Here is a 27714-nt window from a genome sequence, read left to right on the forward strand (position 1 = left end):
TTTTGGTTGGTTTTACATATCGCTTTTCCACTTTCAAGACACTGAGTCATTTACATCAAGAAATCACCCATTCACACACACATTTATACACCAAGGACGCAATGACAATGTTCATCTGTGGGAGCTGGAATTGCACTGCCAACCTGTGGGTCAGTGGATCCAACCGCTGTACCAATGATGTTTTTTTTTTTAAACTTATATTTTATTGTTTTCAAAAGACATAACATTAGACCAAAGAACAATCGGTCAGCTGTCATTTAAATACAATTTCCGTCTCCATTTCTCCCAGTGTTCTTCATATTTTTCTTTTTGTAACCTTAAAATGTGTGTAACGCAAATTTCTTCCACGATGTCCTTCCAGTTGCCAAGCGTAGGGTGCTCTTCCTTATCCCATTTGTGTGTAATGGCTTTTTTTGATGGTGCCAATAATATCTTGATTAAATAATACTCCTTTTTTAGGATGTGTGCGTCAGTGGTTAGCCCAAAATACATCGTTATGCGTGTTCTTGGTAGAGTGATGCCAAATATTTTCCCCGTTTCTTTGCCCAAAGTCTCCCAAAATTGTGACACTTTGGTGCTTTGATCCACAGATAGTGATGCTTTTTTAATTTTTGGTGTGATGAAAAATCTGATTATGTTCTTCCAGCAACTACCAAGCAGGAAAATGGTAACATGCAATAAAACAAGATAATAGCTTAAAATAAACTTAAAAATAAACTAAAATAGACTGTAATGTAACACACTGTTTCTTATGTACAAAAGAGTAACAGTGCAGCATATAAACAGAATAAATTTGTGGAGAGAATTGATCATTTTGATGTACTTTTAAATATATACCTCTATGATTGACATAATTGGTGTTACAATGCCCTCCTCGGAGCAGACACAACTTGTTCAGTAACACTCTCACGTTCACACACACACACACACACACACACCCACGCACACTATCAGACTGCTGTTCTCCAATTAGACAAAAGATGCTGTCAGCCGGTGACCCTAGCGCCACCTCCTATCTGAACCTTTCACACGAGCCTACAGTAATGAGAGAGAGCGCTTGTTTACACTAGTGCTGCATTGCCTCGCCTTTTCAACAACTTTATTTTAATTTTATAGAATGAAAAACATAAAGAGGTTTAAAAACACCCTCGGGAATATATGCTAGTTAAAAATGTGTGCGTGTTTTCATCTCGCATCGCTTATACCCAAGTCTTTCTCAGTAATTAAAATAGGCTTATATCTGTCATAGCTTTGGCTTATTTTTTTTACATGCTGGGAAAATGCTTGAGTCTGTTTTCTCACATCGAACATTCTGATATTGACCTCTCCTTGAAGACATGGATAGAAACGTCAAACTACAATCTATGCTGTTTGTAAGGAGCCGATGCTAAACCCTGTGCCTTGTTATGGGAGACTATTACAGGCTGTGGAGGTGTCACAATGACACTTTTTGAAGTCGGACATATTGTTCAAAAATATAGACGATAAATGCTTGAAAGAAGACACAGTAAACACAACAACCATGAAGCTGGATGTTTTTTTTTCTAAATGTACAATATTGTTTAACCACATTATGTAATCTTTTTTAGCCCAAAAACAAAATAAAAGTTTTTTTCCCATTTTGGTTGAGTTTATTCCACTGACATACTGTGGGCGAGCTTGCATCTCCACAAACCTGACTCTTACTTGGCGAGTAGGACTTCCTTTTCCTGCTTGTTTCCATGGAACTGTTGTCCCTTTGGCTATAATTTCCCACAGTATGGCATCAAACTGGATCTATCACCATATTGAATGCTCCAAAATATGGTTCTAACTTTGAGTCATGTAGCTGACATGCCACCTCCAGAAAGTTGCATATTTTTCCTTTAAAGCAGACCTGTTAAGTAAACTCAACATTTCAGAGCTTTTAACCATGCCATAAATGTTTCCCCTCAGCATTTACACACTTGGCAGTTTTGTTTGGAGTGATTTATGCATGTTTGAGTAACGTTTAATCACTTATTTACAAATTGCAATTAGGCCCCAACTAATCAACTCCCATTTTCACTGCTACAGGTACACGCCCACTGCTCTATACATTCTCCAAATTAATTTACTTAATCATGATGCACATAGGATTCGGCGGTGTCACTTAAAAAAAAAAAATCCACCAGTTACTAGCGTGACGTGCAGCTATCCATAGGAGGAACCGACAGCTACACGGCTCTTTGTTTTGATGGCGTTTACGGCGACGTCGCTCCCATTGGGTGCTGCGGTTTTCTAACGCGGAAGTCGGCGGACTCGTTTCTTTTATTAAGTCGTTTTAGTTGAATATTGCGATTTACATAATGATCCACGGGTGTCATAGATTATAACTATGTAGCAGACACAAGACAATAGTTCTTCTTTAAACGAGTTGTTATAATGAGCCATAAAAATGATTTATTCAACGTATTCAACTGCTCAAATCTAATTATAGCACAGAAGAATAAACATTTCCCCATTCGTACCAAGAAAGTATATATTGAAAAGTCTATCTACTAATTATCATGATGTCTGTATGATTCCCCGTCAAGAGTACCTGTATAGAATGTAAACACTTTTGTTGTTTTTGTCCTGCTTTTCCAGACAAGGTGATCAGACATCGGGCGAGCAGCTTTAAAGACACGGCACATGCTATTTTTGCCGCGGAGTTGGATCCCGAGTTCGACCGCATGTGTGAGGAGATTAAAGAGGCGCGGAGGAAAAGAGGTGAGAATTATCAACAAAAGGTGACATGGGCTTATATACGTCTCTATAGGATTCTTTATGTAATGATTATGTAACTCACACGAGCCACTGGAAGGACAGTTATTTTTATGTACCATGTGGGATATAGTCAGGACAATAAGGGTCATGTTAATTAGCATCTTAAAGTGGGAATAAAGAGCGAAACTCCACCTACAGTAAACTGGGAAATGCCAGGAGGATTAAAGCGAAGAATAATTTTTAGTCAAGTTTAAACCACAAATATGCAAATTAACTGCACCAGTTTGCACCGAAATGACAAAATCTTGGCAAAAAATGGTAAACGATGCTTCTAAAACACCATGTACACCGTTAAGTAACAAAAAAAAGTTTTGTTTTTAGTCCTAATTTAACTCTTTAGACTCTTGAACCCCACTTTAGACTAACCCTTTGCTTCATTGCCAAAGTGGTTGAGGTCAGAACACGTTAAACTTTTTTTTTTTTACTTTTACATTGATCATCGGCTCTGACAGTTTGCTGTATGCCTCTTCTCGCTCTTCACTCCCATTTTACTCTGCTTATTAATACTACCAGTACAACTTGATGTCCTTTCATAATAAAACTTATGGTCAAAAAAAAAAAAGAATCCTTGCAAGTCTTGCGTCTGATAACATGAAAGCATTTGCCAGCAGCTGCTCTTTGAAACTTTAATTACATATACTGTAATATATCTTAGTTCAAACAAGCTCTTTACTTCATATCATGTGAAAACTTTGATTCTAGCTTTGGTTCTATTGTTAAGCTATCGTTGAATGGAGAGGTTCAATAAGCTTCATCTGGAAAAGAATATTAAAATAAACTATCAGAAGACCAGTTTAGTTTGTTTTCATACCTGACGATGTCGACTGCTCACTAGCGCGCTTCCTCGGTGATCACGTGATTTTGCTGTGACATGAGGCAGGACGACATCTGTAGTCCGACTTCTTCAGGACAGTATCCCACGTGTGTGAGAGTAAAAATGCCCTCTCGTCCCTGTTCAAATCCCGTGGTAGACCGTTAGGAAGATGGCACTAAGACCTGTTTTAAATTAGCTGACCGGGTAAGTCACGGTAACGTCACATGACCACTTGACCAAAAATGACCCAAAAAAAATGCTAGTGAGCAGTTGCAACAGTCAAGCATGAAAACAAACTAAACCTTGGCCTGAAAAAATAATCTATTAAAATGGATGGAGGGGTCTTTTTAAAATATGTGGTTTGTAATAATAGGAAAAAACACATTAGTGATATTGGCTTGTAAGAACTGGCAATAAGCTGCACTTTTCTTCCAATATATAAACCAGTTTTTAAGGTGATACCGTCGCAGTTCTTGATGGAGCTGTTCGACTTTATTGCAGGGCTGTGGATGCCTTGAGGCTCAAATGTTTCAGACACAATCTTTTGTAACCGTCTGTGTGGTAGATTACTGATGTAGAGCTCTGAGCAGACTCAAAACAACCGCTATATAAGGCTAAGGCTTATGTAGTAACTATAGTGCAGACAATTGCTTGGTCAGTTTGATATAAATATTGTAGACAGTTTCGATATGCAATCACCATAGGCATCTCAAGTCATGCGGAGTTCACATATCAGGGCTTTTCATTTTAATTTATTTCTGTGTACATGTGCATCAGGAAACCCAAATCTCTGGCCACAGGATTTTTAAAATGTATGTAATCGTGAAATTTCACTTTACAACTGATGTCACGACCTTAGACCATAGTCCTGTCACGATAATTACTATATCTACTTATCGTTCAATATATGATAAATAGAACAATCATTTTTCAGGCTCAGTAATTCGTGTGTATCTTGCCTTTGTAGCGCATTTTTTATTTTCTTGTAGTAAAAGAAAAACTCAAATCTGTCAACTGAACAAAAAGTTGTAGGAGTGAAGATGTTTCGCTGCTCAGACAAGCCGCCACTTCAGTTCTGGTCAGATTACTGGAGGACACTGAAGTGAGGAGCTAACTACACTGAAACTCAAAACACCTATTGTTTACAGTTAGTGTAGCTCATTAGACTCAGCCCGCAAACAAAGTGTGAACTGTGCTTGAGTCATACGTAGCATAATCATTCAGGCCCCTTTGGGCGCTCTCACTCCTATTAGCACGCTGGCTAGCACTATTGTTTTCTTTACAAATAAATGGATATAAGGCGGTGTCCAGCAGTAATCTGACCAGACCTGACGAAGCTGCTTGGATGAGCAGCAAAACGTTTTCACTCCTACAACTTTTTGTCCAGTTGACAGATTTAAATTTTTCTTTTACTATGAGTCACACCTGGAAAACTGAGGGATTAGAGACATATTTTTGTAACATTGAGCCGATATGATAACATCTGATGTGTAGTTGGTTGAATAATTAACACGGGACATTATTGGTACTTGAATTACTAAAGGTTTTAACTGTGCCAATAATTTATTGTCGGTCACTTTACCATAAGTTTCACTTAGATAAGAACTAGTGAGCTTTTTTCAGTTACCGATAATCAGTGGTGGAAAGTAGTAAAGTAAACATAAGTAAAGTACAGATACAATTTTTACTGAAGTCAGGTTTAAAGTGGCTACTTCTTACTTCAATACATTTGAGAGCAGTATCTGTACTTTGCACTCCACTACATTTTTGAACAGGACTGAAAAGTAAAAGTATTTTTCACTTTGTTTGAGACCTGCTGAAAAAGCTGAGGGTTTATTTTTAACACGGTCGAAGTTTGAGCAAACAAAAATATGCAGAAAAACAGCTAGAAAAAAACGAGCAATTCAATTGTTTCTGTTGAACAACTTTCAGCAGAAATCTTCATCAAAATCACTATATTTGAAGCTCTATAAGACCTGCATGAAATACTTTGTATTTTTTACTCATTAAGTACATTTTTAAGCAAGTACTTTAATAGTTTAATTTTTTTTCATATACTTTTACTTGAGTACATTTTTGCTGTGGTATCTGTACTTGTAACAAAATTGAGTACTTTTTCCACAACTGCCCATAATGCCTTCTAATGCTTTTCTTTTAAGTGGCATACAATTGTTTGTTGATATTTTCTGCAGCAAAATAAAACATCTCAAAATGTTACAGTGAAAATTCTGCCCATCAACTCATTAATCAGCCAAACAACTAAACTACAAACACTATACTAAAGAAATGTACTCACAAAAACATACTTTCTCTTACAGTTTAACCGAGCGTAGCTGTACTCCTGAGGCAACACTGAGTCCTTGGTGTCAAACACATTAAAGGTGCACCATGTAACATTTTCTGAAGAAATTTACAGCCGTTGGAACTGCTCTTTTAGCCTCTAACGTCTGAAGATGCTAAATTAATATTGCAGAGGTTGAAGTCAACTGCTTAAGAGGAGGAATATAGCGTTCTAAATATTTAATCTTCTAGTCAAGGCTTTCCCTCTCAGAGATATCAGCGAGTACAGCGGGGTCTGGTTTCTACCTGCTCTGAAGCTGCGGAGGGGGTTTCCATAGTAATGAATACAGATGGGGCAGGATTTTGTGCCTCAAGTTTTCCACTGGTATAAGAACTTTTATCTTGCAATACTTTTTTTTCATTTTGTTTAAGACTAGTCATCTAGTGTATTGCAAACTATATCAGAGCAGATTGTAAATACTGCAATACTGACTGTAATGATAATTTGGTACAACCTTGGCTTTTACTTAAAATAATTCATAAAATATACATCATAATAATATAATGTTCTGTAGGAAGTAAATTTTTATACACACATGGATCAGTTGCACCGTACTCGAGTTTTTAAAGGGCCCATAATGTTTCCTTATCACAAACAGACCTGGAGTTGTGTTTTGTTTCATTCGCACATGTTTAACTCACAAATCCTGCATATTTAGTCCAATTTCTTCTCTCAAACGGAAAAAAAACACTCTGTTCCACCTTGTAATGTCATGTGGTGATACAGGAAGTGCTCCACGGTTTGTAAACTCCACACACTTTCACTAGAATCTTTTGGATGAGTTCAGCCCCAAGGTGGAACTGGACATTTTGAGCTTTGGAGACAGACTAATAATACAGGATTACTCCAGGTGTGTTTATGAGAAGGTAACAACATTATAACATGACTTACAATACACTAGATTGCTAATTACTGCAATAGAGATGGTAATTACACCAATTTCGTGCAACCCCTGGTCACATAAAGCAAAATTAATAAAAAAAAAAGATTCTAAATGTACAAGATTGTTTAAAAAAAATATATATATATGAAAATGAGAAAATATGAGCTGCACTAAATAACAGAACGCAACACGTAAATAGTTTGTGTCTATAATAAGTCGTAGAAGTTTAGAATTCAACCCTCCACAGCTCAAGTCTGTATCTCATAGTACAGAAAAATAAACAAAATGTTCCCACTCGTGCAAAGAAAAAGTCCACACTACAAATATTGACCCCCAAAAATAATGCTTCCATCTGTCTTTTTCTGAACAATAAGTCGATATAGTATTTATCGTGACAGGCCTAACCTCTGCTTTTACTTAAAATAATAATAAAAATATGTCATAATATAATGTTCTGTTTGAAATGAATCTTTTATTACATATATTTTCGTGGCATGGACCAGTTGCTCCATACTTGAGTTTTTAAAGTGCATTATGTGACTTTCCTGGTAGAGAATCTGTTTACTTGGAACGCTACAGTTTGTTGTTAAAGTTTTGTGTCCTGCATTAATTCTGCATCGTTTTACTGCTAAAAATGACCGAAAAAAAATCATGTATTCTTTCCGTAAACAGGCCTCTCTGCCAATCTGACCCGTAACTTTCCCTGGTGGCGTCACCTGCTTGTGTCCTGGGAGATGGATAAGTTTAATGGCATTTTTAGCAAAGTAATAACATCTCCCTGGACACAAGCAGGTGGCAGACAATCCACTAGAAAAGTTACATAGTGCAACTTTAAGCTTATCTTTATGCATACTTTTATTACTGTTACCTTCTGTTGTTTTTATATTTAATACTATAACCAATTTTTGCACACACACACACACACACACACTTTTGATGGCTCTATAATACCTAATCCCCATATGCAGAGTGTGCTCCGTATCCATGGGTTTCACAGTGATGGAAAAATTAAGACTGTTGCCATAGCGATAAACAGTTTAAAACAAAAAACGTCAGATCTTTTCAATGAGAAGTTCTCAAAATGCAGCACATAACGGGAAGCGGAGACGCACCGATAGCCCGTGCCGTCAGTTACCATCTCGTGTTGTTGTTGCAGACTTCCAGACGCAGCCCGAGCCAACCCCATCCACCGGCGCCGTAGCAACCAGGAAGCAGCCCCCATCGGGAGAAGAACCAGCCAAGAGCAGCACTCAGGGCGAGGCCACCTACAAACAGGCCACCTCCAGTAAGTGCTCCCAACACACTGATAATAACATCATCATTTATTCAGGATCAAGCGATACGCAAGATGAGGTGCTACAGGATGTGTATGCAAGAGGAATGGATTAAGGTCTATTCATATTATTACTCTATATACCATACACTTTTTTACGGTACGGACGCCATTTTGAAGACTTTTACTATTGAAACCTCTGGGTATTTGTTGGCATTTTGGCTTTGGGTTTCCAGATTGTAGAATTGTATTAATATCTGTCTATACAATTTGTTACTCCATCCACGCTGTATTTATGGACGCCATTTTGGAGACTTTTACTATTGAAAACTATAAATATTGGTTAGCATTTTGGCTTTGGGTTTGCAGATAATAGAAATGTATTAATGTCTGTTTATACACTTTGTTACTCCCTCCACTCTGCTTTTATAGACACCATTTCGGAGACTTTTACTTGACTCCAAACTTTAATACTAAGAGTTAAACATCTAAAAAAAATAGATTTTTTGAGCCTTTACGCAAGACATAATCCTGTTGCCAATTTGAAGAAATAACTGCAGTTGTTTGGTCGGCGCATGTTTAGTTTATTTGCCCTTTCCTTGATAAAACTTGTGGCTAAACCTTCTTGTCAGAGTCAAATCTCAGAAGCCTGGTTAGTACTCGGATGGAAAACCGCAGGGAATACTAGATCCCACAGCAAGTAGTAACTGTTGGTGTTGTGTCCTTAGGCAAAACACTTCTACCACATTGCTTGGTATGAATACAATGCGTGTGAGTGTTGGTGGTGGTCAGAGGGGCAGGTGGTGCAGATTGGCAGCCTCGCTTCTGTCAATTTACCCCAGGGCTTGGGACATTTTATATAATCGTGAAAAAGCGGCAACAAAGATAATCGTCATTATGTCGTCAGAATGTGCAGAAAAAAACAAATTCTCCAGTTTATTTAAATATGAAACCTATTCTTAATATTCAAAATTATAATTATTCATTTTCATACAATTTTCAAACTGTCAGCAGCTTTAATAATTATCCTGATATAATTGTTAATCGCATTTATTTTGGCGTAATCGTGACAGCAAATTTCAATATCGTTGCCTCCTGCAGAGTAAAGAATGAATGAATAAAACAAAGTGTATAGGTTCGATACTGTCAAGGCTGATGCAGATTCAGCTTGAAACAAGAAAAAAGTAGAAACTGTAGACCTCAAAATTGCTAAAAAGAAATATTCAGATGTTTTAGTTCAGTAAAAACATGTCAAATTTTGAGTTCGTGTTTGCTTTTGGTAAGTCGGAACACTTTGCATTATAAAGGAAAAGGGTTATTCTGCTACTTCCTGAAGAGGGCTGTGTGATATTTTGTGAATAACTTGCAAAAATGTGTCTTATTCACAGAGGGAGCGGGCTTATTAGTGTGCCCCCTGCCCAATCCGAGCTCTCCCCTCACCTCACACACACCTGGCGTTTGCTACAGGTGGGCTTGTAATTACTTTGCGCGGTGGTCCTGTTCAGAGTAGTTTAGGAGCGAAAGAAATGCGCTAATAAGGAGGCTAACTGTGCTGGTCGCTGTAGCTCAGAGACTAGACGTGCACGAGGTGGGCAGGTGTGTGGCGGACTATGCAACGGCTACAGGAGCGATGGAGAGACAATGGAGACGTAGGGGATATATTGAAAACAGGATCGTATTGCATTTGAGCTACAGTTTTTTTTAGAGTCCCTGGGAGCTGGTTATGATGCATTGGATTTATGTCGCTTCTTTCAATCCACCTAAAGCGCTTTGAATAAATACAATGTGTGTTATTCACTCACTCCAAACTCTGTAGTAGGTCTATAGGACGTATATGCCCAGTGTGAAATAATACAACCCCAATCACAATGAAGGTGCCCATCACAACTACAGCAATAAGATAAAGATTTTTTGACTTAATTGACCAAATTTAATTGAGAATTGATTATAGGCGTGGGATTTATTAAGTTTTCTTCTTCCCACTCCTTTTTAAGCTTATATAAGGATTAATTTGTGAAATGTGCTTTAAGTTTACCTGGTATATGTGCTCGAAATAAATTAATACATTCATAAATAAAATAAATTATTTGAACATTTCCAGATCGATAATATATTCAATTTATTTTATTTTAACTTTATTTATTTAGTTTACAATACATTATTTGTTTATCGGATGCAGTTATACAACTTAAGTACAATTTTCTTAGTTCGCCAACAGTTTTTTTTTCTTCCTCAAATTAGAAAAATAAATACATGTTCAAACCAGCCACTCCCAAAATGAACTAACCAACTAACGAGGTTTAAGTGCAGATGGACATTCGTGCTCTGTCTTGATCGGTGTGTTGTTGTGCCGTGTCTCTGTACAAATACAATAAACTGGGCGCCCATGTAACGGTGAGTCTGAGTGCTCTCATCGGGCTGTCCCTGTATAAATAAAGATGGATAAATGAATCAGAATCAGAATCACTTTTACCACAAAATAGAAAAATTAAAAATAAATAACGTCATAGTAGTTCACAGTGTTAAAAACAATAAAAACAATGGATAAATGAAATAAAAAATATATATACCATCCCATTTAAAGTCAATCAAAACTATTAAAATAACATTAATAGTTTGCATTCGAGCTATTTTAAAGTGTATATGACAGATTTTCATGCTTTTCTAATTATGACTTGGTTTGGTGGGATAGTGCCTGTGGTAAATATAGATTTACATTAGTGACAGTTTGTGGAAAAAAAAGTTGAAGAAAACTACACAAATTCTACAACAGAATATAATACTTATATCATCAACATTATCTGAAATGCAGGAACAATTTACACACACTCAAGGCATTTTTCTGGCAGTTTAAACCTTCATTTAACAAAATAAAGGTGTTTACTTTTTAAAATATATAAGTATTGTGTAAGTTAGACACGTTTTGGCCCTTGTTTACAGTTTGGTTGCTAAGTTATTAAGTTATAGAATTACCTAGATGTACGTCATATCTGCTGCCTGTATCCAACCAGGAAGTAGAACTATAAACTTCAAAATTTAAAAAAAGAAAAAAATAGGTGCAAGTTTTTTTGGTAAGTAGTTTAACTGTTTTATTTAAATGACTAATCTAACTTCTCGTACACGTTTTAACTCTTCTCTACATTCATTTTTCCATTGTAATTTGTGTAGTACAGTTGCCTTACACTAGGTGGCGTTTGTCTCTCATAGGAGTGTCCACGCTGGAGCTCCCGCGGTGTAGATAAGCCTCTGTGTGTCCCAGGGAGCGGCTGTGCTTGTCAGAGATGAGGCCCTCCTGAGGCCCTCCTGTGTGGACCATAAATACAGTGCAGACTCAGGGCGTGTGTAAATCTAGTGTGGTTCATTTCACCAGGAGCTGCACAGGCAAAAGTTACAAGTCTGACAAATGAGAGCGGATTGTAAGTACAGCTGTCGGGTTTAAGTCGTTTACTCCATTAAGTGGTCCCTGGTGTCTTTGTCGATCAAAATTTGTATTAGTCGAATTATTATTTTATTTAGAGTTTAAAGGGCCCAGATTGTATTTTTGTGATCTATGTTCTAATGTTGGTTCCTGATCACAAACAGACCTGGGGTTGTGTTTTGTTTCATTCACACACGGCCGAGTTCTTCTCTCATGTCATCTGTGTTTTTAAACTCCACACAGCTTCACTAGAATCATTTGGATCATTTTAGCCCTGGAATTGTCAATCTCTACTGAACTAAAGGTAAATGGAGCTGTTAAGTTTAAAACTGTTTCATGACATCACAAGGTGGAACAGAGCATTTTGAGCTTTGGAGATGAGGACAGACTAATAATAAAGTGTTACTCAAACATGTGTGAATGAAACAAAACACAATTCTGGGTATGACAACATTCTAACATGACTTAAAGCTCTGTCAGTTTTGTGTAATATGGGACGAAACCTTAACAATTTATAAGTGACAACAGCATATATGAATGAAAAACACTTCTCTTACATTGTGTACCTTATTATTAAAACTGATAGAAGTAAGACCTTTTTAAATAAACTTCTAGTCCAGTGGCATTTAACTCACTTGATTAGCTCATGTCTGAACTCTGCTATAAACCGCATGTTTTTCTGCTACGAAAAATCTGCAGTTTCATTTAAATTAAAACTTGACTACTTTAAATTGAATAATAATCATAGTAATAATAATGACAATTGTATTAAGTATCATAATTATAATAATCATCATAATTAATAATCCCATTTTACCCATATTGGTCAGCTTTGATTTTTTATTTATTTTTTCTTTAATGAAAAAAAGCAACATTCTGGTACCTGTAGAAAGTTGTGAAGAGGTGTGTCGACCGAAATCCAAAAACGTCCACCATTTTGAGGACTCCTGGGAGGGCCGTAATCTGCCTCCTCCTCAGGTCTAATTAATTAAGCCTACTCGGGCGATTAATTTGTATCATCGGAATTCCGTTCTCACCTCGAGCACCTCAGCACGGCAGCCATTAGCCTAATTGATCAGTTATGTCACCGGGTATCACACAGCCTTGTAACTTGAGGCACTAATGCAGGAGATTACAATTAAGGCTCTGATAGTGAAGAAAACCTCGGTAAAGTGTTCGTGTGTCTGTCTCTGTGGAGGGCCAGGACGCTTGAAGGTCAAATGCATCGCACGTTGCCACCTGCAGGAGAAGAGGAGGGGAGTTTACTTACAGCTGCACCACAGTGGCTCTAATTTTGTACTACAGAAGGCACATTTTGGAGTTTTCATTATAAGATTGCGATGATAATTGACACTAAAACTGCAAAATTGTGTACATTTACATCTGTATTGGAGATTTGGTCAAAAAATCAAGACTAGATCAGCTCTATTAATCACCTTTATTTGACCAACTTTCATGATTCTTGATTTCTTTTCTTCATAACGAAAGGTCGTAATGCTAATAAGTAAATGTAGGTGCTCTTAACCTCCTGAGACCTGGCGTCCTCATATGTGGACAATGTGTTTTTGGCTTGTCTAGGCCACAGTCCAAATTATTAGATGAAGAATAACAGTATACAAGAACAGCAACAATGTAAATATATTATATATATTCATTTTTAACAGTTTAGAATGTTTAGAATATTTTATTTTAATTTTTTTTGTTTTTCTTCCTGTTCCTGTCTGCAGCTCTTCACATGAGACACATTGTTCCAAGAGGCACAATTGTTGTTTCTCATTTTGTTTTTACATTCAGGACAAATGATGCTGTGTTCAAGGTCTTAATAGTTTTTGCAAATCATTATTCAAATGTTTTATCAAAATGAGTAAAAGGTCCATATATAAAGACATTTGATTTACATAATTTTTTCTCAGAAACTACAAAATGTAAAAAAATCATTCTTTGTATTTAGACTCATCAGGTCCCAGCCAGCCCAAATAACAAAGAGAAATTAATAAAGCATGTCATGCAAGAGCTCGGGTCTCAGGAGCTTAAAGTCACATTTTTAGCATATTTTTTGCATCGAAAATATTAGTCATGGTTAAATCGTTTATTAGTTCAAGTTGCAAGTGACTTCGCCAAAACTTTACGCAGATTTGAGTCTCTGATCATCAGCGAAGCTTCACGTTTTCAAATGAGCGTGATTGACAGGTGGATTAGCCAATTAGAGACACAAATGGTCCGTCTGTATCGGAAATAAAGGAAAAAATATATCACAGGGAGCTGGAAAACCTGGCGGATTTCTGCAGAATCACTAGGCGAAGCATTAAACTCTTAATCTGATGTGAGAGAAATGTGATTTTATTTGTAAATCGTAGGTGACCAATCAGCTCCTTCGTTTCACATGTGTCACTCAAAAAAACAGATCTGATTGGACGATCACGTGTAACCGGGTTTGAGACGCAACAGAGGACCCAGGCTGATATCAATCTGAATAAAAAGTACACACAGATTAGTGTGGATTTGCCAGGCAAGGTTGCAACATAAAACACTCTCAAATCGGAATTGCAGTTTGAATTGTTGCAAATGGCATAATGTGAAGCTCTTCAATTATTTACGCAATATTATTTCCGCTGCAAAAAAACAAAACAGAAAAGTCATTCTTGTATTCTGTCAGTTTATTGATATTTCAGTCTTCTCTCAAATTTAAACGCTGCCATTCGCAAAACGTTAACGCTTATCAGAAAAATACAGCAATTATAAATTCCTCCAAAAACATGGCCAGCACTCTCTCTTAACCAACACCTCAGTTCCACTTGCTTGGAGCTTAGAATTGCATGTCACATTGAGATAGGCTGAACCCAGAGCGTTAAAAGGGATAAAATGCTGCGCTTGCATCAGTGGAGTACGTTCTGCTTGAGAGGGACCATTTTGGAGCGTGGAGATATTTCTGCATCAGGTGTTAAAAGCAGCGGTCACTCTCACTCACAGATAAGTCCAGGAGGAGTGGGGCGACCTGGGCAATGTGGGCACAGCTCGAAGTCTCATGTGCTCTTAATGCACCAGATAACAGCAACGCCAATGTGCTTCCTACTCACCTCTGTGGAGTGTGTGTCCATTTATACAGGGAAAATTCTAGCTTTTTTTTTCATATTGTGCTTGTGTCTGCTGTATAGTTATAACCCGTGACACCCGTAGCACGTTTGAACTTGCAATACAGTGGTCCCTCGTTTATCGCTCTAAAAATAACCCTAAATAGGTGAAATCTGCGAATTATCAGCGTTATTTTTTTACAATTCTATGTGTTTTGCAGCTGTAAAACCCTTCACCACACACTTTATACACTTTTCTCACACAGGCGTTTACATTTTCTCACATTTCTCTCTTGTTTAAACTCTCTCAAATTTCAAACCTTCGTAGGCGTCTTTGTCGGTGCAGAACGTTTCATCGACATTGTGGGTTTTATCGGGGAGAAAACAAATTGCAAACGTACAGCACTTCAGAGTCACACTGAGATCCAACATTTATGTAAATTTGTCTGAACACATTCTGTACTGAACAGGAGACACGGCACGGAGGAGACTGATGGACAATGGTCTACAGTCCAACAGCCAATCAGGACGCACAACACAATGCACGTTCATACACTGTAAATTGCAGAATTGCACAAAAAACAAAGAGACCGCAGAAGGTGAACCTCGTTATAGTGAGGGACAACTGTATTCATCTAAAACGACCCAATAAAAGAAACAAATTCGCTGAGGTCCGCATTACAAAACTGTGGTGTCCAATGAGAGCTGACGTCACTGTAAACATCATCACAACAAAGAGCCGTGTAGCTGTCGGCGCCCCCTATGGACAGCTGCACATCACACTAACATAACTACGCAACACTGCCAAACCTTACGAGTATCACCTATTAAGAAAATAAAATTATAGAATGATGTAACTACGTCACAGTGGGCGTGTACGTGTGGCAGTGAAAATGGGGGTTGATCAGCAAAATGGCATCTTGATAATAAACGATTAAAGATCATTCAAACACAACTTCGAGAGGGAAAACGAGGAGGAAAAAACTAACATGGCTTTGAAAAGTACATTTTGCATAATACGTCTGCTTTAAGCAATCTAAACGTCCTATTTTATTTACCAAAATGTACATATTAACGTTAAACATATCCAGAGTTGGGTGTAGTTTTTGCATATTTCAGTAATCCATGAATGCACTTTCCATTAGGCTCGGTGGAGAGTGTTTGTGCAGTCAGTCATTTAAAGGTCCTATTTTACAAACCAAAATGTGTTTTTTCATTTTAAACATGTAAAAATGTATCAGCAAAAACACATGTGTAGTTATGCAGCTACACAATATGAGAAATAATGCAATATTTGATAAGTATGTTTTGTATTGCAATCCACTATGATATTTTAATATACTTTTTGTCAGAATAAGAACAGTAAATTTTGAACAAAAGGATATCAAATAGAATAAACTCGATATGGACATGACTTACTATTGCTATTTATGATATTTTTTTTAAGATGTACTTTTATTTTAAGATTGTGGTATTAATTTCTTGCCATATTTCACATCGCAGCAGGATCAGTTGTACATAAAAGTGCCTCCCATTAGTTTAAAGTGCGTTTTCCTTTCACCTGATGCACTTTAGCCTTACACAGCAGCCTCCATTACCTGAGACTCAGCCCGGGTTCATCCATAGTGCATCACCACATGGATCTAGTTCATATAGAGTGCTTCATTTCATTCATAATTAACTTCCCGCTGCTATGTGTGTCACTCAACCAAGAAACCAGCTGGCCCCACGCTTGGTAAGCACATGCCACGGCTGATTTGGTTTGGCTTTTCGTTTTTGTAGTCTGTCATTAACGACTAAGTACGACCATGTTTGGTACCATTTTGTTTTTACTACACTGAGACTAATTAAGATGTAGTTATTACAAAGACGTGTTTAAATGGTTTATTAAGAATGACTCAGGTTTAGTAAATAAGAGGTTAAGCCCATATTATACGCTATTTTCTGATGTATGTTATATTTTTTTGTTTCCTCATCACAAACAGACCTGGAGTTTCATCTCTCTAACAGCAAACACTCTTTCCCACCTTGTGATGTCATCATGTGGCAATCCAGGAAGTGCTCCACTGTGTTTTTAAACTCCACACATCTTGACTAGAATAATTTGGATAATTTCAGCCCCGCCGTTGCCAGTCTCTGCTGAGCAAAAGGTAAAAAGTAGCTGTTAACTTGAACACTATCACTTCATGACATCACAAGGTGGAACAGAGCATTTTGAGCTTTGGAGATGTAGACATACTAATAAAGAGTTACTTAAACATGTGTGAATGAAACAAAACACAACTCCAGGTATGTTTTTGAGGAGGAAACGGCATTATAACATGGTTTAAAGCTCACAGGAATTAGTTTTGCGCAATATTTGTTCATTGTATTAAAGCTACCATCTATAGTAAGATTGGCGGACCCACCCAGGTTGTATTCTCACAAATCACCACTAGATGCCGTCTATGTTAATGCTGTCCGACAGTGTACCACTTTGGCCTAGGACAGGTTTCACATCTGCAATCAACTGGTGAAAAAAAAAAAACGCTTGCGGATGGTAGCTTTAAGTCTTTATTTATACATTATTAAGGCTATTAAAAGTGTAGTTATTATTAAGTGTTACCCAAAGTTTGAATCGACAAGATGAAGCCCTCAGAGCAAAGCAAATAAAGTTTACGCCAGGATAAAAAACTGGCTTGATTTGACTTATTCAGAGCCAAAATGGTACAAATTGTTCATTTTTAAAACCAACCATAGACAACAAAACAAAAAGTTTAATTAGGCAAAAGCACAGGTAATATTTTCGTTTCCCCAAATATAACTGATTAGAACTATCCGGTAATCATGTTTTTTGTCGCGCAGTGATTAAGACTTCAGTTTGGACTCGGTGCCTTTTACATATAAGAGGAAACTAAACCAGTCGGCGTCTTCTGAGAGTTTACACTTCACTTTAAATGTCACTCAAGAGTAATGACTCAAGTTGACCAACAGGGGGAGTGATTGAGGAAAGATTTGGCTGTACATAGAATAAACAGTTTCATGTTTTATTCAGATCTATATCCAGTGTTACAAGTCAGATCATGTTTTTGTGGTGTTTTTGAGCAATAACGACACAAAAACATGAATAGAAGCTAAATGGATGCGTTAAATGCCATACTGTGGAACTTTCCAAATCAAGTGATACAAGATAGAAATGGTAATACGTTTTATTTATAAGCTCCTGTCAAAACACGCCCACAAAACATTAAAAACAGATTAAAAAATACATAATACAATACAAAACTTAACGTCAAAATATGTCCACTGAGTGCTGTCTGCATCTGATTATAAAGCGTTTTAATGTGTGATGTGGAAGTGTGTATTAGCATGCTAGTTGCTATTTATTTTATTTTTGTGTTTTTAGTTTTATTTGTTTTATTTATTTCATTCTAGTTGTTGTTAGCTTGACAACAAAACTCCACACTGGTCACAGAGTTGTAAAAAGAGCTTATAAACTCATCTATGTGAGTAATTAGGATGTTCGAAATGCATAAGATAAGGAAGTTTGGACTACTGCAAACTTTTTCAGCTTTTTCACAGTAAAAATCAGGTACAGGGCCTTTTAAAGTCATTGCAAACAGCTTGTATTGAAGTATTGGTGAATAAAGCCTGACCTGGTTTCATACACAGGACAAAAGGACGTCGGGTCCACAGCTCGCGACGGCGGTGGAACTCAGAGAAATGGGTTAATAGAATCTGCGTGTTTGACAAATGCAATTTTTATAATGCTTTGTTTTCTAGGTCATAACGAGAACTCAACGTATGGTTATACAAATCGAAATCTTTCAAGTGCCTCCATCTCAAAGGCGGCATTTATGTCTGTAATATTGTCCTCTGCAGACATGTACATCTTTACAAACATGGATGGAAATATGTTCAGCTGTTCGTTTTGTAGGCCACTTTCAAATGTTAAAGCTACACGGTGTAATTTCGCACGTGGAGGGTAACTCATGTCCTTTTCTACATGAGAGGTGATGTTGTTTTGCCTAGAATGTTACACAGTATGGCATTAAACGCATCTACACAGGGTGACGGGCATATGACACTAACTAGCTAACTGGTCAGAATTCAGGTTTTGTTTTGTTATTTTTTGTTGTTTTTTTTACATAAAGATTGAGTTCTGTAATGCCGTACTGTGCAACATAATAGGCGAAGAGGTAATAGACAAGCAAGGGACAGCTAACCCCCAGAAAAGTTATAGTGCAGCTTTAAACGCTTCTGGACAAGTTTTAAAATGTGACCTTAAAATTTGACCTTGGTTTTCAAATGAGGATTGGAGGATTCAGTTCATGGAGCAATGAACTTTGATTTCAGTTTTGCTCCATGGTGTTTTTGCATTATATCATAAAAAAAAAAACAACTTTGTGATTTAAGTTGGTATTGAGCTTGGACTATGCAAAAGATAATTATGATCATTTGAGGCATAGTCCAGTGAAGTTCATCTTGTCTTTGGTTAAATTAATTTCAACTGTGCCCCAAATTATTTTAATAGATGCTTTTTTCAGAACAAGGTTAGTTTGTTTTGATACTTTAGTTTGGACTGTTCACTAGCGCTCGTCCTTGAAGTGGTCAAGTGAAGTTTATTTTTTATTTTATCAGGAGGTCCCATTGAGATCGCCCATTGGATTTTGCGTAAAGAACAACCCCATATATTTGTTTAAAGGTTTAAATTTTATGTTGTTTCCTTCTCAAAAACATACCTGGAGTTTTGTTGTTTTATTCACACATTTGAGTAAACCTTTTATTATTAGTCTGTCTCCATCTCCAAACCTCAACCAATCCTCTGTTCCACCTTGTGATGTCATGTCAACACCTGCCTTTTACCTTGTGTTCCGTAGAGATTGGCAATTCCTGGACTGAAATATCCAAATTCTAGTGAAGTTGTATGGAGTTTGAAAACACAGTGGAGCACTTCCTGTATTACCGCATCACATCACAAGGTGGAACGGGGGAAAAACACCTAAATATACAGGTTTTGTGTCTTTTAAACTTGTGCGAATGAAACAAAACACACCTCCAGGTCTGTTTTTGATGAGGAAACAACATTATAACACATCAGAAAATAGTGTAATACGAGCCCTTTAATTGATTACACCTCACTTTTTCATATACATAAGCTGGCACTATTCAATAGACGTATGAATTGAGTTGCTAGTGGTACATTTTACTGGGCACTTGATTCCCGATGCTGCTTATTCACTCGCGATATTGAAGAGTGCACTGTGGCGGCCCTTGGCATCCTATAATAAAATCCATGCAAACCTCAGAGCGCCCGGGGCAACCAGAGGCTCCGCTTAAGCTTCTATTGGACCGGCCCAGATGCCTTTTGGATCATTGTGGTCTCATGCATGAAATGAATGTAAAATCACTGGTGAAGGCTGTTGCGTGTCTTTATTGTCTACGGAGCTGACGAGCTGACATCTGCAAGTCTCTCGCGGTTTATTTTGTGTGTATAAGCGCACTTAGCAAACCCATAACATATGCCGGAGTTATATAGCGAGCGTAGTCAATTTTTCACTCCGCACTGGTGGATTACTGCACATACGCATTTATAAAGAGCTTCCATTTGAGCCGGAGAGGACGGGGAGAGGCTGTGAAGTGATTGGGCTGCTCTTAGCCTTGTGAATCTGAAAATCCGAAACTGTACAGGCCGTGCTGCCCTGAAATCTGAGGAGGAGAGTGATGTGAATGTTGCAAGGTGGTCTTCAATATGAGGCTATTATAAAACTCCTCATTGCCCTCGGAAAATGCTGAAAGTTTGGAAAGTGCCCCGGTTTCTTCTTCTTCTTCTTCGTGACTGGGAATGTCAAGGAACATTATTGTGCCCATAGAGAAACGCGTCCTTCTGCATTTGACCCATCCCTCAAAGCAGATGAGTGGCAACGATGGATCCAATTTCCAATTCGTCCACTAGGAGGTTCATTTTTTTTTTCTCTAACAAATTCAAATATAAGTTTAAATGCACAGAAGACGGCAGCTAGCTAAGTGGTAACTAATGTGCGTATGATCCAGAAATGTAGCCTCAAACTCTTAAGACTCATTTTACACTCTTCTCTGATCTGTTATATAATTTTTTCCTGAAGTTGTTTTGTTTCATTCACATATTTAACACTCAAACCCTGCATATTTAGACTGAGTTCTTCTCTCAAACTGAAAACGCTCTGCTCCACACACCTTCACTAGAATTATTTGGATCGTTTCAGCCCTGGAATTGCCAATCTCTACTGAACTAAAGGTAAAAGGTAGCTATTAACTAGCTGTTAACTTGAAAAATCCCAAGGTGGACCAGAACATTTTGAACTTTGGAGATGTGGACAGGCTAATAATGAAGTGTTACTCAAACATGTGTGAAGGAAAAACAACAAAAAAACAACAACTCCAGGTGTGTTTTTGAGGAGGTAACGATATTATAACACGACTTTAAAGCTCACAAGCGGTTATAAACTCATTGCGGTGAATGATATTACGATGCTCGGAATGCCTAAGGTAAGTGAGGAACAGCTTTGGGATTTTACCTTTGGAACCCGGGAGTTGGCATCGGATCGTTGAGCTCCGTTCACTGTGCATCGTTTAGGTTGTAATGACAGATGCCTGTAATTGGCTGATTATCCTCCCAAAATATAGGCCTATTTAGACTTTAATTTGTCTCGTTATAATTACATTTTAGTTACACAAATATCCACTAATGACCCTTTTTACAATCTTAAACCAACAGAAACCCAAGCTTAATTTTTACTGACCATCCATTTCAATTAGAATACATCTGTGCGTTTGATGATAAAGCCCCTCACTTACGACTTCCTAATTTGTTTTCACTCCACGGAGCCGAAGTTGTACAACAAACAAACATTTGGACGATGCCTCTTGGGCTTTCTACCCCATTGTTTTTTGCTATAGACCTTTGGATGAGTCTATTTCAGTAAGCATCAGACGCTAGTAAACACCAGGCCGCCTAATGGGGTGAATTCAGCCTCTGCTTGAGTTTGATAGGTTGTAATTGACTGGAACAATTGCACAAACGTAATGCATTCGGAGGCTACAATTACATGAAATGACTTATAGATTTGTTGCGCGACTATCTCCGAGAGAATCTTTTAGAGTTTGGTGATGACTGTCTCCCGAACAATGGCTTCAATCAAATTAGTGACTTTATAGACGTCTTTGCTTTGATTTTGAGATAAAGTGAATGTTATTGTCCCCATGTCTTCCGTGATGTTGTCGTCTATAATTTGTAAAATAGGCAAAGGATGTTGTAGAATGGACTTTTAAATGTACATTATGTAATTCTTCTGTCTGTCACCCGCTGGTCTCCATGGAGATGTCATTGCTTGGCTTGGAATATTCCACACTATGGCATTACGTTTGGCGGTACAGCTGTTTTTCTTGCTAATACCTGTACTCTTATTGTGTAACTACTTGTCGCCATGGCAACACATGCGGAGGATTTCAGCCAAACCATCTCTGTGTAGACGACGAGCGCGTGTCAGATCGTCCACCAGAAGCATAGTGCACCTTTTTAAAGCTACAACATGTAACTTTCTTGAGGTGGACCGTTACCCGTATGACTCCATGGAAATAGAAAGTTAGAACTGTACTTCGGAACATTCTCCATGACGATATGTTTTATGCCATACGGAATATCGTAGCGGAAAGAACAGCATTTTTATGGAAACGAGCAAGAGGCGTCAGGTTTGTGGAGATGCAAGCCTGTTTACTGTGTGTGAGTTTTTCGTTGCAATACTGTTTAAACAACCCAAATGACGAAAAAAAGCTTATTTTCAGTTTGGCTAATGTGTTTAATTTTTAGAGCTACAGTATGTAATTCTTTAGCAAAAACAAAGTATGAAAATCCAAACGTGTGTAGTGAGTAGTGTGGCTTTTATGATTGCACAAAATGACTTCCAGAATGGCACTGATCTGAGCTAATATCCAGCGCTCAAGGGGTAAAATAAATGAGATGTGTTTTTCTCTTTGGTTATCTTCAAGGGCCAAACTACATCCACTCATTAAGCCGTGTCATAAAAGTCATCTGTGGTTTGGTGGATTGTCTCCTCAGCACTGTCGTCGTGCTCGGAATAATTCACTCTCATTTGTCAAACTGTTTTTAAGCACTTGTTGTCCGTGTGTTACTTCTTAAACATTTATTATAAAAGTATCTGTCTTGTGTATTGATTTGGCACAGACTTTTATGTTGGATGACCTTTCTGATGTACGTTTGAGACACAACAATTAGCTATAACTATCTTGACTTTTAATACTTACTGAATCTAATTGATTTTATAAGGTAAAAGTTGCATTCCAGTAGTGAAACAATAGTGTACTCGAGTTTTACATTTTGCAGTGGTCCAAAGTTATTCCTCACTTACGTTACCCTGAGTTTATAAGCCATGATGCTAATGCTAACACGCACTTCCTGATTATGGGACAGTTGCTTAAATGCAGACGGCGCACAACTAGGGATGGGACGATATTACATTTTAGACTCACGATTATTGTGGCCAAAATAATCGCGATTAACGATATTATCGCAATTAACCTGTTAACATTTCGACGGCCCGGGAATACTTTACAACGTTACAGCAATGTACTTGCACTTCTGCATTACCTGCACAAACACAAAGCACAAATCTACACATCAAATGAAAGCTACGGCGCTCGTCTTTCTAGATATGTAAACCATTTCCATCTCCAATCACCACAGTGCTGACAGGAAAGACGTTTTTACAGAAAAGTCAGTGTGAATCTGGACTTGACTTACCATTGAGTGCTCTGGTTCTGTCAAACATCAACATATTCACACAAAGTTGGCCTCATTTGTTCCATAAAGGTCCAGAGAATATAATCCAGTCAAGAAATTATCTCCACAAAATAAGATCCTCCATGTCCAATCTGCTGCAGGAAAGTACTCCAAATATGAAATCTTTATGAAATGAGTGGGCAAACACCAGAACTAGCATCTAAACGTTGTATTGGACCTGAAAACATGAGGCAGTGTGGTGTAAAGGCGATTATAATCGTGTGCGATGATCGCGATTACTAAAAAAATGCCACGAACGATTAATTGCGGACCCTTTTTATCGCGATTAATGATATCGTATATTGTCCCATCCCTACACACAACTTTTTTTTTTTTTTACCTCAAAAGCTACTTATGCAATATATCTGCACTGTGATGAGAAAAAAAAAGCTAAAATACATGGAAAAATATCGCGTACATGGCAACAAAACTGATTTAATTTACTTTTTGTTTCTGACTTTTCCAATTTACACTTTTTTTCAAATTTCAAGCAGCTTATTATTTTAAAATGTATAAAGGCTGATTGCCAAAGTCAATTCACATCACGCTACATTGAAGACAGGATGACACAATGAGCTTCTCGAGGGAATTTCCACAGAAGTATTGTGAGGTTCAACATACCTCAAACTAGTGATGTGCCTTTTGAATGTTTCCTTAACATGAACTGTTGGAAGCGAATCTCATTTCTGAAAATAAGTGAATCTTTTTCCTTCTAATTTATCTACATTTTTACACTGATTAATGCTGAACCAACCCAAGAATCAGAACAGAAGCAGAGCAGGCGACATGAGTGAGAGATGCACAAAAAAAAACAACATATTGGACATACGTTTTTAATTCTTACCCTACTGCAACATTTTCTTTAGATTTTCAGCGTTCCAGAGGGTAAACACTCCCATTTTCAGTTTGAACCATTTTAAGCCTTGGTGATTTCTCTCTGATTAATTTGTAAATAAAATAAGTTCTCACTTTGGCTTCTGTCAAATAAATAAATAATAAAAGAGCCAGTCTTTTCAATGGGTCTTTGAAATGAACGGATCCAAAAGATTCAGATCTCCTAAAAGAGCCGAAAGTCCCGTCCATACCTCAAGTGAAGGTTAAAAAATGTATTCAATCAAACTTTCACCTAAGATTGCTGCTCTCAAAGTAATTTGCACCGCGCTGTTTATTAAACCTATTTTATTTCTTTTAACACAACATCTTAAGCAAAATTGTCCCATTTTCCACAACATTTCTTTTCCACATTTGTCAAAGGACTCGTGACTTGACTTGTCCTTGAGTCGCCCCTTTTCAGTGCCAGTCAAAATGCACTTTTACAGCCTCCATCTTGTCTGGGGGCATGTTTGTTGCCGGGGGTGACAGACCTCGCCCCAGAATGCTTTCATACTCCTCTCTGTGTTTCTTGGTTGAGGAAGTGTGTAGGCGCAGGGCTACAGGGTCAGGCTGACATCTCCACCTCAGCAAACTGGAAGTGCGTTTTACCAAGTTTTAGTTTTCTGGCAAAAGTGGTAGTTTTTTTTTGTTGATTTCTGGTTTTGTAAGAGATTTGAAAATTGCAAACACCAGAGGAGGTGCATGGTAAGTTACATTTACTCATATACTGCATCAGAAAAATGGGTAGAGATCGACTGATGTGGGTTTTTTTTATGGGGAAACCAATGATTGAGCTCTGCTAATATTTCTGGGCTGATATTTAGGGCAGATTTTTATAATTTCCCCCAAATGATTTAATTTCAATTCAGTACAAACTCATCCACAACCTTGTTTTACTACAAATTGGATAAGAGAGCTAGATTGCAGTACCGTCTTTGTATAAATCTTAATTTGAACACTTTAATCCGTATATTATTTATGGATATTTAGGCAGCTGGTTGGGCCAAACAAAATATCACCCCCTGTTGGACTGTGGTTGAAATTTCAGTATTGTGTGATGTTTTTTCTCTTTAGTCTCTCTTTGCGTGTTTCCATTGTTGTGGTATCATCCTGCTTTAGGGTTATTGTGTCAGATGTAAAAGTAGTTTAAATTTTATCATGTATTGTGGTGTTTTTCTGTAGTAATCAACCGTCAAATTGTTTTTGTCATGACAGGTCTAGGTTCCAACAGCTGTTTTATTGACCTTATTCAGACCCTGCCCACTTTTGCCTCTAAACGCTAGAAAAAAAACGCACTTTTGTTGTAGTGGCTCTTCTGGTTCAGAGGGAATCCCATTCAGTAAAAGTTTCGCCTCAAAAATCTGATAAAGTTGTGTTGATTTGTGTAAAATGTTCTAGCCCAACAAATCAACACCTCACCAATTCTCTGAAAGCTTTAAAACGGCTCTGTAGTCCATGTAGAACTTATTTACTGTCAAAATCGCCAGCCTTAGACAAATTAATACAACTCGAATGACGATGGCGGCGTCCATGGCATCTTCCGGAATAAGGTGAATCGTATTGTACTTGACAATGATCCTTCTGGTGAGACAATAACCTTCGGATCAGTCGGCAGTCGCTCTACCAACTGAGCTAAAGCTACTGTCACCACATCTTTATTGTCGACTATCACGATGATATAAAATGCCGTCTTATCACTATAAACGATATTATTGTTTCAAGTCCCATCCCTACTTATTTGGGCCACTACTTCGTATTATTTTGAAGTAACGGCTCCCTTTAGTACAATGTCTGGCTCCTCTACCCCCCTCTCGTTACGACTCGGGCCCTGGCAGAGCTATTGAATAAAGTGATTGATTGCCTTCATTTCCAGAGGAGGAAGTGGATGCATCGATCTGGACGTTTCATTAAGTGCCGCGCTGACACACGTGAAGCGGCGGTGACAAAAAGCTTCTGACAACTGGTTTTCACCAAATATCCACAGACCGTTTGATATACGCTGTAAGATTTGTGAGGAAGACGCTGTTTTTATTGGACGCGCAGCCAGATGAAACGCCAAAGAACACACATTATGTTTTTGTCCCTTGTATTTAGTGATCGTTATTTAACTTATTTTGTTCGTTGTTCATTCAGCCACACTATTGATCTAAAACCACTTAACAAAAGAAACGGGACCATTGAGTTCCTGTTTAAAACGACACAAACACTTACCTTTTATAATGCAATTCCACCGTATCAAACAGTGGGTATATTTACAGTTCGGGGTGAATCGGGCCCGAAACTGAACCGATATATATTCAATCCAGCAAATTTTTCAGCCGATATCCTGTTTGCACATGTAAATTGATGTAATAAGACGTTTTTACTGGTGGTAGTTGCCCCAGAAAGTCTCATAATGTTTGAACTTTTATTTATACGCGTTTTATACATTTTAACATGTATTTGATCGTATTTGACAGTTAGAATTTTCCAAGAATCACAGTAACTACAGAGCGTTAGACGGAGATATCGGGTAGGTAAAAACTGACATTTTCTGAGCATTGAAGCCTCAAATGCATGAATCAGTCCAAATACAGCTCTTGAGTAAGACGGTAAACCATTATAACTGTTTTTTGGTTGGTTAAAAGTTCATTTAAGACAGTTTTGCATAATAAAATTCCGACAAACAAAGGATATGGCTGCACAAAACAACACAAAAAAGCTCGGTTAATGAATCCCTTTGCAATATAATTAAAACAAACCTTTTGCTAGTGTTGTTTTGAACTTAATTGAGAAATACAGAAAACTTGTATCTCACTTTTATTACACTGATATAAGAATAGTTTTTGATCAAATGGTGAACACGGCGCGGTCATACAAATGAATCTCTGATCCCAAGTGGCCGTATCAGATCTGATTAATATTAAAACCTCACATCCCTCCATATGCAAATGTGAGCTGTATAATTTAGATCTGAATAAAACTTGTGAAATTATCGTTGGTAAATTCTGCATCTTAATTGGCTGCGATGTCTACAAACTCTTCTTCTTGTCGATGCACAGTGTGAGGTTAAACATGCTCAAATTACTCTGATATATAGCGATATTGTAACTATGATCCGTGATTTCCTTCTTGTAAATATGTGGATTTCAAATTCTAGTTTGTAATTATGTCATACTCTCAGATGGGAGCGCAAGAGCCAGGTTTTCCCCATTGATTACATTGTATTTTGCCATGAAATGTCCAAAAAGTAAACTCCTAAATGTTGAATTGATCATTTCTATTGGTAACTAGACCTCACCTGCTTGTTAATCATTTATTTCAGAACATTTAATACCAGATCACATGACTGCATAAAACTAAGGACTACCTGAACCAAAACGGAAACGGGACAGAGGCTTTTAGCTGTTTTGCTTCAGAAAAATGGAATATACTTCAAGGAAAAGCAAAACTGGAC

The 27714-nt window shown here is 37.6% G+C and overlaps 1 protein-coding gene across 4 annotated transcripts in view; it reads left to right on the plus strand.

Moving 5' to 3' along the window:
* atad2b (ATPase family AAA domain containing 2B) overlaps positions 1-27714 on the plus strand; it is a 146785-nt gene that overhangs the window by 55036 nt on the left and 64035 nt on the right. For all 4 annotated transcript variants that reach the window (XM_055232040.1, XM_055232042.1, XM_055232043.1 and 1 more), the window contains exons 23-24: positions 2608-2730; positions 7982-8110. In XM_055232040.1, the coding sequence (XP_055088015.1) occupies positions 2608-2730; positions 7982-8110 (252 nt within the window). The remainder of the gene's footprint in view (positions 1-2607; positions 2731-7981; positions 8111-27714) is intronic.

Source organism: Periophthalmus magnuspinnatus, chromosome 24 (genome assembly GCF_009829125.3).
Source record: "Periophthalmus magnuspinnatus isolate fPerMag1 chromosome 24, fPerMag1.2.pri, whole genome shotgun sequence".
NCBI classification, from domain to species: domain Eukaryota; kingdom Metazoa; phylum Chordata; class Actinopteri; order Gobiiformes; family Gobiidae; genus Periophthalmus; species Periophthalmus magnuspinnatus.